Genomic DNA, 12,213 nt, shown 5'->3' on the forward strand with positions numbered 1-12,213 from the left:
AATCAACAATCCCTTCAATAGATGCACCAACAGAAAGGCCTTCTGGTTTACTGTCGACCTCCATGAATCTAAGCAAACCTGCCGAAGACTCAAAAAAAGTGGCCCCAAGATCAGACTCTGGACAACGACACAGCCTTCAAAAACGCCATCCGCAGACACCACCAACTCATCCGAGCCGCCAAGAGAACCGCCTTCAAAGACCGAATCAATAACACATGCAGCCACAAGGAGCTCTTCAACATCGAGAAGGAACTCTCCCACCCCAGCTCCAACGCCAAAGACATCCCACCATCCCAAGACCTCTGCGACTCCCTAGCCTCCTACTTCCACGCAAGATTGAAGACATCCATGACAGCTTCAGCACCCAGATCCCCCTGGCAACCACCAACACCACAGATTTACCTCCGACCAGCCTCCTGCTCTCCTGGACCCCCGTCAACAATACCATCAAAATCATGAACACCATCCACTCCTGCTCTCCATCTGACCCCTGCCCTCACCACATCCTCAACAAAGCAAGCTCAGTCATCGCACCCCAATAACAGACGATCATCAACAGCTCTTTCGAGTCCGCCACCTTCCCCAAGAGCCGGAAACATGCCGAGATCAATGCCCTCCTCAAAAAACCCAAAGCAGACCCAAAGGACCTCAAGAACTTCCGGCCTATCTCCCTGCTCCCCTTCCCGGCAAAAGCTGTCGACAGACAATTAACCCGCTTCCTTGAAGAGAACTGCACCCTGGACCCTTCCCAATACTGATTCCGCAGCAACCACAGTACGGAAACCGCCCTCATCGCTGCCAACAACGACATCAGAACCATACTGGAGAGTGGCAAAACTACAGCCCTCTTCCTCCTGGACCTCTCGGCTGCGTTTGACACCATCTACCACCACACCCTACGCTCATGCCTCAGCAATGCAGGAATCCGCGACTGAGCCCTGGACTGAGTCACCTCCTTTCTGACTGGCAGAACCCAGAGAGTCCACTTCCCCCTATTCCACTCGGAAGCCATCGAAAACATCTGTGGCGTACCCCAGGGTCCGTCCCTCAGCCCGACCCTCTTCAACGTATACATGGTCCCGCTCGCTAACATCGCCAGATCCCACAACCTAAACATCATCTTATGCGTCAACGACACCCAGCTGATCCTCTCCCTCACCAACGACTCCACCAAGACCAACCTGTAGGAAAGTACCATCTTGCCTGGCATGTTACCCCCATTTTCACTGTATGTATGTTTGTTTTTGCCTATGTGTCACTGGGATCCTGCTAGTCAGGACCCCAGTGCTCATAATGTATGCCCTGTATGTGTTCCCTGTGTGGTGCCTAACTGTATCACTGAGGCTCTGCTAACCAGAACCTCAGTGTTTATGCTCTCTCTGCTTTTAGAATTGTCACTACAGGCTAGTGACTAATTTTACCAATTCTCATTGGAACACTGGAACACCCTTATAATTCCCTTGTATATGGTACCTAGGTACCCAGGGTATTGGGGTTCCAGGAGATCCCTATGGGCTGCAGCATTTCTTTTGCCACCCATAGGGAGCTCAGACAATTCTTACACAGGACTGCCACTGCAGCCTGAGTGAAATAACGTCCACGTTATTTCACAGCCATTTTCACTGCACATAAGAAACTTATAAGTCACCTATATGTCTAACTCTCACCTGGTGAAGGTTAGCTGCCAAGTTACTTAGTGTGTGGGAACCCTGGCACTAGCCAAGGTGCCCCCACATTGTTCAGGTCAAATTCCCCTGACTTTGTGAGTGCCGGAACACCATTACACGCGTGCACTACATATAGGTCAATACCTATATGTAGCGTCACCATGGTAACTCCGAACATGGCCATGTAACATGTCTAGGATTATGAAATTGTCTCCCGAATACCATTCTGGTATTGGGGGGACAATTCCATGCATTCCCGGGTCTCTAGCACAGAACCCGGGTACTGCCAAACTTGCTTTCCAGGGTCTCCACTGCAGCTCCTGCTGCTGCCAACCCCTCAGACAGGTTTCTACCCCCCTGGGGCCTGGGCAGCCTGGTCCCAGGAAGGCAAAACAAAGTATTTCCTCCGAGAGAGGGTGTTACACCCTCTCCCTTTGGAAATAGGTGTGAAGGGCTGGGGAGGAGTAGCCTCCCCCAGCCTCTGGAAATGCTTTGATGGGCACAGATGGTGCCCTCTCTGCGTAAGCCAGTCTACACCGGTTCAGGGATCCCCAGCCCTGCTCTGGCACAAAACTGGACAAAGGAAAGGGGAGTGACCACTCCCCTGACCAGCATCTCCCAGGGGAGGTGCCCAGAGCTCCTCCAGTGTGTCCCAGACCTCTGCCATCTTGGATACAGAGGTGTTGGGGCACAATGGACAGCTCTGAGTGTCCAGTGCCAGCAGGTGACGTCAGAGACCCCTCCTGATAGGTGCTTACCTTTCTCATCAGTCAATCCTCCTCTGTGGGCTCTTTAGGGTCTCTCCTCTGGGCTATTCCTCAGATAACAAATGCAAGAGCTCACCAGAGTTCCTCTGCACTTCCCTCTTTGACTTCTGCCAAGGATCGACTGCTGACTGCTCCAGGACGCCTGCAAAACCGCAACAAAGTAGCAAGAGGACTACCAGAAACATTGTAGTGCCTCATCCTGCCGGCTTTCTCAACTGTTTCCTGGTGGTGCATGCTCTGAGGGCTGTCTGCCTTCACCCTGCAGTGGAAGCCAAGAAGAAATCTCCCGTGAGTCGACGGAATCTTCCCCCACCTAACGCAGGCACCAAACATCTGCATCACCGGTCCTCTGGGTCCCCTCTCATCCTGACGAGCGTGGTCCCTGGAACACAGGAGCTGGGTCCAAGTATCTCCCACAGTCCAGTGGCCCTTCTGTCCAAGTTTGATGGAGGTAAGGCCTTGCCTCCCCATGCCAGACAGTAATCCTGTGTACTGCGTGATCTGCAGCTGCCTGGGCTTTTGTGCACTTTTCCAAGACTTCCTTCATGCACAGCCTAGCCCAGGTCCCCAACACTCCGTCCTGCATTGCCCAACTCGCTGAGTTGGATTCCAACATCGTGGGACCCTCCTTTGTGAGTCTGAGTCAACCGCGGTCCTCAGATCTTCTAAGTGCCTGTTCCAGTACTTCTGCGGGTGCTGCCGGCTTCTGCGGGGCTCTCTGAGTTGCTGAGCACCCCCTCCGTCTCCTCCTCCAAGGGGCGACCTCCTTGGCCCAGCAGCACCCACAACCCTCAACCGCGACTCTTGCAGCTAGCAAGGCTTGTTTGCGGTCTTTCTGCGTGGAAACAACTCTGCATCCTCCAACACGCCGTGGGACATCTTCTGACCAAAGGAAAATCCTCGGCTTCTTCCACCCGGAGGCAGCCCTTTTGCACCTTCATCCGGGGTTTAGTGGGCTCCTGCCCCCCCCCTGGACACTTGAGTGACTATTGGATTTGGTCCCCTTCCTTTACAGGTCCTCAGGTCCAGGAATTCGTCTTCAGTGCCCTGCTGGCAGTTGTTGTTTTTGCAGAATCCCCTATCTCAACTTTACTGTCTTTCTGGGGTAATAGGGTAACTTTACTCCTACATTTCAGGGTCTTGGGGTTGGGTATCTTGGACACCCTTAGTGTTTTCTAACAGTCCCAGTGACTCTCTACAACCTACCATAGGCCTGGAGTCCATTTGTGATTCACATTCCACTTTTGTAGTATATGGTTTGTGTTGCCCCTAGGCCTATTTCTACCTATTGCATTCTATTGTGATTCTACATTGTTTGCACTACTTTTCTTACTGTTACTTACCTGATTTTGGTTTGTGTACATATAATTTGTGTATATTACTTACCTCCTAAAGGAGGGTATCCACTGAGATACGTTTGGCATATTGTCACTAAAATAAAGGGTCATATTTATACTCTCTTTGCGCCGAATGTGCGTAAAAAGTTTTGACGCACAATCGGCGTAAACAGTGCCCCATATTTATACTTTGACGTCCGACCCCGCGGGCGTCAAAGTTCCACCATGTGCGTCATTTTTTAGAAGGGGGAACCAGCCTTGCGTTAATTATATGCAAGGTAGGCGTTCCCTTCCAAAAAATGACTTTAAGGCCTGTGCGCCTTATTTATACTGTGACGTCATTTTGACGCACAGGAGGGGGCAGGCTTTAAAAAACGGCGCCCAGCCTGATGGGCGCTGTTTTTTAACGCCTGGGTCAGGGCAGGCGTTAAGGGACCTGTGGGCTCAGAAGGAGCCCTCCCATGCCCCCAGGGACACCCCCTGCCACCCTTCCCCACCCATGGAGGGACCCATCCCAGGGAAGTTGAGGTAAGTTCAGGTAAGTATTTTTTACGTATTTTTTTTGTGGCATAGGGGGGCCTGATTTGTGCCCCCCTACATGCCACTATGCCCAATGACCATGCCCAGGGGACTCAAGTCCCCTGGGCATGGCCATTGGGCAAGGGCGCATGACTCCTGTCTTTGCTAAGACAGGAGTCATTTCAATGGGGGTTGGGCGTCAAAAAAAATGGCGCAAATCGGGTTGAGGCCAAAATTTTGCCTCAGACCTGACTTGCCCCATTTTTTTACGCCCAAGCTCCATTTTCCCCTGCGCCGGCGCTGCCTGGTGTGAGTCATTTTTTTTGACGCACACCAGTCCGCAGCGCCGGCTAACGTCACTCAATAAATAAGGCACCCGCATGGCGCTTTGGAATGGCGTTAAAATTGTTGGCGCACAACTGCGTTGGCGCAGTTGTGCGTCAAAAAGTATAAATATGGGCCAAAGTACCTTTATTTTTAGTAACTTTGAGTATTGTGTTTTCTTCTGACATAGTGCTATATGATATAAGTGGTATAGTAGGAGCTTTGCATGTCTCCTAGTTCAGCCTAAGCTGCTCTGCCATAGCTGCCTCTATCAGCCTAAGCTGCTAGAACACCTCTATTCTACTAATAAGGGATAACTGGACCTGGCACAAGGTGTAAGTACCCCAAGGTACCCACTATAAGCCAGGCCAGCCTCCTATACAACCTCCACGAAGGAATGAAGGCCATCGCCGAATAGATGAAGAGCAGCTGCCTCAAACTCAATTACGACATGGATGCAGAAGGATGACTCCTGGTGGCCTGCCACTCTCTGAGCCGCTCCGACTCCCACCGACCACGCATGCAACCTAGGATTCATCTTGGACTCCTCATTATCCACAACCCAGCAAGTCAACGCCATCTCCTCCTCCTGCTTCAACACCCTCCGCATCCTCCAAAAGATCTACAAATGGATCCCCACCGAAGCCAGAAGAACAGTAATCCAAGCCCTTATAAGCAGAAAATTGGACTAAGGCAATGCCCTCTACGCAGGAACCATGGCTAAACTCCAGAAGAGCCTGCAACGCATCCAGAACGCCTCCGCACACCTCATACTGGACATCCCCCGCCACTGCCACATCACAGACCACCTGAGAAACCTTCACTGGCTCCTAGTCAACAAGAGAATCACCTTCAAGATCCTCACCATCGCTCACAAAGCACTGCACAACACCAGACCAGAATACCTCAACCGACGGCTCTCCTTCTACACCCCGACCCAGCATCCCCCCTCTGCCGACCTCGCAACCGCCCCACACGTCGCAGAACTACAACCGGTGGTAGATCATTCTTGCACCTCGCCGCCAAAACGTGGAACACTCTTCACACCCACATGCACCAGACCAAAGACCTCTTTACCTTTAGGAAACTTCTCAAGACCTGGCTGTTCGAGCAGTAGCATCACTCCCCCACTCCTCTCACCGCCTTGAGACCCTCACGGGTGAGTAGTGCGCTTTACAAATTCCTGATTGATTGATTGGCTCCACCGTGGGACATCTTCTGCATCCATCAGGGCTACAGTGCTGACCTGTTTGTCATCACCGACGACCAACTCCACTGTGACTTTTGGACTTGGTCCCCACTCTCCACAGGTCTTCTTCTCCAGGAATCCACTGCTGGTTTCTTGCAGTCTTGCCAGGATGTCTTCTTTTCTTCTTTTCCTTCCTTTTGGGTGCTTTGGGGAAATTCTGTGATTTACTCCTGCTTTCCTGGTCACTGGAGGGTACTGTGTTATAAACTTGCCACCTTTTCCACCGCAAGATCCAGGACATCTACAACAGCTTCTTCCTTGCACCGGAACCTATGACCAACCCACCTCCCTAGAACAGCACCCACTACGGAGCCCCCACGGACCCCTGCCCACACCACATATACATCAGAGCCAGCACATCCATCTCCCCCAAGCTCCAAAACACAATGAACTGCTCCATCAACACTAGCACCTTCCTCGAGGACTCAAAAAACGGCGAAATATGTCCTCTCCTGAAGAAACTCTCGGTCAACCCATCAGAACTAAAGAATTTCCAGCCCATCTCGCTGCTACTCTACCCCACCAAAGTACTGGAGAAAGCAATCAACGCACAACTACGGAATTTCATTGAGACCAACAAATCCCTGCACAGCTCCCAGTCTGGTTTCCACAGCAACCACGGCACAGAGACAACCCTACTTGCAGCCACCGACGACATCGAATTACTCCTATACCGTAGCCATACCGCAGCGCTCATACTCCTTGACCTCTCAGCAGCCTTCGACACTGTCTTCCACAGTACTTTACGCTCCAGCCTCCACGATATAGGAATCCACAGAAGAGCCCTGGAATGGATCCACTCCTTCCTCTCAGGAGAACTCAGAGGGTCAGACCCTCTACACATCCAGACCCACCAGGAGTCAACTGCGGATTCCCCCGAGGTTCCTCACTGAGTTCAACATATACATAGCCCCTCTTGCAGCCATTGTCAGAAGCCACGGTATGAACATCGTGTCATATGCCAATGACACACAACTCATCATTTCCCTCACCGAAGACCCGGACACGGCCAAAAGGAACTTCCACTCAGGAATGGAAGCCATCACTACCTGGATGAGAGAAAGCTGCCTCAAGCTCAACTCCAACAAGACTAAGCTCATCATCTTCGGAAAGGCCACCTTAGCTTGAGACGACTCCTGGTGGCCCACATCCCTCAGTGTCCCCCCTGCACCGACTGAGCACGCCCGCACCTCAGGCATCATCCTCGACTCCTCCCTATCCATGACCCGCCAGGTAAACTCAGTCGCCTCCACCTGCTGGCACACACTCTGCTAACTTTGGATAATATTCAGATGGATCCCAGCAGACTGCTGCAGGACAGTCACCCACGCCTTAGTCACAAGTAAGCTTGACTACCGCAACGCCGTCCACGTCGGCATCTCAACTAGAAACATCAAAAAACTACAACTCATCCAGAACGCCGCCCGAATCATCCTGGACCTCCCACCCTGAAAACATATCTCCCATCACCTGAGGACGCACCACTGGCTCCCGGTCGAGAAACTAATCACCTTCAAGCTACTCACCCACGCGTACAAGGCCATACACAACGCAGGACCAGCCTACCTGAGCCACCGCATCTCCTTCCACACCCCCGGCCAAATCCCTCCGCTCCGCCCAGCTGGCCCTGGCCACCATCCCTCTCATTTGTAAAACCACAGCCGGAGGATGATCCTTCACCTACATCGCACCAAAGAGCTGGAACAACCTCCCCCTGCACCTCAGACAAAGCCCATTGCTCACCATCTTCAGAAAGAACCTCAAAACGTGGCTCTTCGGATGAGGGCCCTCCCCTTACCCCCAGTGTCTTGAGACTCTCACCAGTTACACCAGTTTGAGTAATTATGAGTAATGTGGGGCTTAAATCAGATTGCAGGAGCGCAGGACCAATGAACTAAGCGCAAGCGGCTGCGGGCTATATGTCTGTGTCCTGTAACATATAGTGCTATCTTAGCACAAAAAACATTCACATGTCCATTTTGGACCCAAGGGTGCATCTTACATGAAGATAACAGTGCTAAACGCTGGATTATGCATCTCGCTTAATTAAGCATAATTACTAATAATTTTGCTATAATTATAAGCCATCACGCTAGACAGAATTATGCCAGTTACGCCCACCTCTAACTGTGACACTGGAACCAAGCTGCACCAAACCGAGCAGCCCAAAGTGACCAAACTGGTCTCAGGCCGCTGAAGTCCTTGTTAAGTGAGGCCTTGCCACGGCAAGACAGGATGGACTGGGACGCGGCCCAGGTGCTGGGCCAGGGACTGGGACGCAGCCCACGTACTGGCCCTGGGACTGGGGCGTGGCCCAGGTAGTAGCGCAGGGACTGGGACGCCCAGGTGCTGGCCCAGGGACTGGAGTGCAGCCCAGGTGCTGGCCCAGGGACTGGGATGAAGCCCAGGTACAGGCCCAGGGACTGGGGCGCGGCCCAGGTACTGGCCAAGGGACTGGGACGCGGCCCAGGTGCTGGACCCAGGACTGGGACTCAGCCCAGGTGCTGGCCCCGGGACTGGAGCAAGGCCCAGGGACTGGCCCAGGGACTGGGACGCGGCCCAGGTGCTGGCCCAGGGACTGGGGCGCAGCCCATGTACTGGCCCAGGGACTGGGACGCAGCCCATGTACTGGCCCAGGGACTGGGGTGCAGGCCATGTACTGGACCAGGGACTGGGACGCAGCCCAGGTGCAGGCCCAAGGACTGGGACGCAGCCCATGTACTGGCCCAGGGACTGGGACGCAGCCCATGTACTGGCCCAGGGACTGGGACGCAGCCCAGGTACTGGTCCAGGGACTGGGACGCAGCCCATGTACTGGCCCAGGGACTGGGACGCGGCCCAGGTGCTGGCCCAGGGACTGGGACGCGGCCCAGGTGCTGGCCCAGGGACTGGGAAGAGGCCCATGTACTGGCCCAGGGACTGGGACGCAGCCCATGTACTGGCCCAGGGACTGGGACGCAGCCCATGTACTGGTCCAGGGACTGGGACGCAGCCCATGTACTGGCCCAGGGGCTGGGACGCGGCCCAGGTGCTGGCCCAGGGACTGGGGCGCGGCCCAGGTGCTGGCCAGTGGCCGAGGGTTGGACACAGTCCACTCTTCTCTTGTCTTCCTCAGCAGGTGGTAAATGGGGGCGGGCGTTGCTTCAGGTGGGGAGGAAGGGAGGATTTGAAGGGTCACTGTGTAAACAGACTTTACATATGCAGAAGCAGACTGCCTAATAACGGCAGGGGATGCGTAGCGGAGGAGGTTTCATTCTGCTTATGTAGGACGTCTTAATGTGCCTTTCATTCTATCATTTTTTCTTTGTGTGCTCTAGACTCATCACACCCCACATTGATGCATGAGATGGCTGCTTGAACTTGCAGTTATGTTTGGTAGTTTATGGAGCTGCTTGGATGCGGTAGCACCTCTTCCGGCGGCAGCTCACAGGCAGCTTCTTGCTTGCAGGAGGTACAACTGCAGACTCGTAGATGTACTGGGATGTAGGTGGATGTGTGGGTGCTGCTGTCACCCCGAGGGGCTTCAGCTGCTGAATGAATACCCGAGCACGGGATGGACTGTTTAAGGCCACTTTCTTCACCTGATGAGCCTTTTGCTCTCTCGAACTGACATCCTTACTTGCTCTAATCCTTGTTTCCTCCTTTCAGCTCTCAAGGACCTCGACCTCCACGGGGAGGGGTGGCAGAAGTCCCGCCTGAAGGTGGACACGGACCGCAACATCCAAATCAAGTTTCAAAAACACGGAAATCCCTTCATATTTCTTGATTTCTATTCAGTTGTGGAGAACCCGACCCTGCCGGAGATGATCGCTCGTGTGGGTGGGAACAAGGAGTCAGTCATCGCCTTCACAGTCGGGGCGCACTTCAGGCTCTTCCCTCTGCACATCTTCATCCGCAGGGCCATCAACATCCGCAGGGCCCTGCAGGAGCTGCTGCTCAGGAGCCCCGAGACCAGGGTGGTCCTCAAGACTGAGAACACGTCTTCCGAACCAGTGAACTTCGAGGAGATGAGTGACTTCCACGGCTACATTCAGTACCAGATCATGAACTCCCTGCTGAAGGGCCTGGACATTGGAAGAGTGGACGCCTGGGACATGACCACCGCCTTCGCCACCAACAGCATGCACCCCCCACCCAATGTCATCGAGAATGAGATGGACCTCTTCCTGACCTTCCTCTGCTGAAGCAGGGGCTTGAGGGCAAAGCTCCCCCCTTCTCTAGACCAGTGTCTCCCAACATTCCGACTTCTGTGGACCCCCACTTTATCATTACTGGAACCCGGGACCCCCACTGACTCATTACTGGAATCCAGGACCCCCACTGAGTCATTACTGTAACCCGGGACCCCCACTTTATCATTACTGGAACCCGGGACCCCCACTTTATCATTACTGGAACCCGGGACCCCCACTGAGTCATTACTGGAACCCGGGACCCCCACTGATTCATTACTGGGACCCCCACTGAATCATTACTGGAACCCGGGACCCCCACTGAGTCATTACTGGAACCCGGGACCCCACTTTATCATTACTGGAACCCGGGACCCCCACTCAGGGGTGTAGGAGACAATTCATTTCTGGGGGGACAGGGACAGCCTTGGGGACTTTCAATCAACCCTATACAAATCGCTCGTTGTTTACGAACTGCAGGCTCGATAAATATACACAATCATATATATTGGAAGTGAAATAGGGAGAAAGGAAGGCATGTTTTCACAATCTGAAAGTATCTTTAATTGTTATTTACATTCACAAAGTAATTAGCTCAAATGTGAAAATAACATGTCGATTAACCTTGCATCTTCATGCACCAAGCAAATGAACGTAGGAGGGTAAAAAGGAACAACATTCCCTATGCGCCCCATACCTATCATGCCCTTCGCCTCATGCCAATTGGAACCGCGCTGGAGATCTCAAAAGCGATTAGGTACAAGAGCTGTAAACTGTGCTCGGAAACCATAGTTCTAATAACACTTCTACTCCTGTGTGTGATCTTGGGAAGCTCAGCTCCACATCAGTCATAACTAGAAGCATTTCAACTGAAGAAACTCTTGGAGTTACAGGCTATACAAACATGGATTCTCTAATCTCTGTATAAACTGCAGTCACTAATTTCTTTAGAAACTACTGTTTGTGATGCACCAAGTCACTGCGTATAAAGAAAAGACATTCACTGATTATAAAGAAAAGACATCAGAAAATGACTATGATAGGGTTTTACGGTTGAGTTCTGACATTACAATGCCTTCTGCCAGAGCTAGCAGCCAAGGTAAAAGGCAGATCAGGTCATAATTAATGCAGCTGTTTAAAGCAAAAAATGGAATGTTGCTTTTCTTTCTTCTGCTCTACTTTAATACTGTAGCTTGGAATGACAGATGGTATGCACTAAGGTTTTAAGTGGTTTGTGGGAAAGTTAGGGGTGTGATCATGTATTATATGGGGTAAAATACCCCCTGCGTACATAAGGATATTGCAAGTCACCTTGAAGTTCATACCTTATAAACAAGCATTGGCAAAGCCAATAGATCTCGCCTATGCAAGTTCTATTGCCTTTGCCAATGTGTTTTAGCCATGCTGTACACTAGTGAGACTACTATTCAGCATGGCTCAAAGTTAATGGCATAAAGGAGAATGATGTGTCATCGACGGGTGTGACGTAGTGTCATGAAGTAAGTAGAGTGTCCTAGAATGGAGCAGTAAACTAACTTTAAAGGAACAGGGGTCCCTTGAATAAAATGCAACACCACTCCCATAAACAATGATATTAAAGTAGTATGCAAATGGAATGTTTCATGCATTTATTCAATCAAAATATAAAAGATCAAATGTAGTGGGAAAACATCAACAGGGGAAATCGAGAAAGACTGGTATTTGGGCATTACACAAGTTATCTGGATGACCCAATGTCACCAATTACAAGAAAAATGTAAAAAGTAACCTATATAGTACAGTGGTTTGGAGGAGGCTAGCCTGGTTTGTAGTGGGTACCTATGGTACTTACACCTTATACCAGGTCCAGTTATCCCTTATCAGTGAAATGTAGGCAGTGCCTAGACGCCAGGCTCTCTAGGGGTAGCTGTAGTCAAGGCTTATCTAGGAGACATGCAAAGCTCATGCAATACCACTGTAGTCACACAGTACTCACACACACATGAAAGAAAATACTAAGTGTTACAAAAATAAAAGGTACTTTATTTTAGTGACACAAATGCCAAAAATGCCATGGCGACTATACTCCCTTAGGAGGTAAGTAATACACCAATTATATACACTAGTAAGCAGCAACAGCAATAAAAACAGTTAGAAAACAGTGCAATTAGTGAAAGTCACAATGGTTAGAAACGGACC

The 12,213-nt window shown here is 51.6% G+C and overlaps 1 protein-coding gene across 6 annotated transcripts in view; it reads left to right on the top strand.

Annotated features, from left to right (window-relative positions):
• The window catches only part of LOC138262284 (NXPE family member 4-like), a 505,255-nt gene extending 493,512 nt beyond the window's left edge, over nucleotides 1–11,743 (top strand). For 3 of the 6 annotated variants that reach the window (XM_069212184.1, XM_069212182.1, XM_069212181.1), the window contains exon 7: nucleotides 9,512–11,742. In XM_069212184.1, the coding sequence (XP_069068285.1) occupies nucleotides 9,512–10,047 (536 nt within the window). In that variant the 3' untranslated portion in view covers nucleotides 10,048–11,742. Of the gene's footprint in view, nucleotides 1–9,511 lie in introns of all 6 variants that reach the window. The other 3 variants (XM_069212183.1, XM_069212179.1, XM_069212185.1) reach the window with 1 other exon arrangement.
• The last annotated feature ends 470 nt before the right edge of the window (nucleotides 11,744–12,213 follow it).

This window comes from Pleurodeles waltl, chromosome 10 (genome assembly GCF_031143425.1).
Source record: "Pleurodeles waltl isolate 20211129_DDA chromosome 10, aPleWal1.hap1.20221129, whole genome shotgun sequence".
Lineage (NCBI taxonomy): Eukaryota > Metazoa > Chordata > Amphibia > Caudata > Salamandridae > Pleurodeles > Pleurodeles waltl.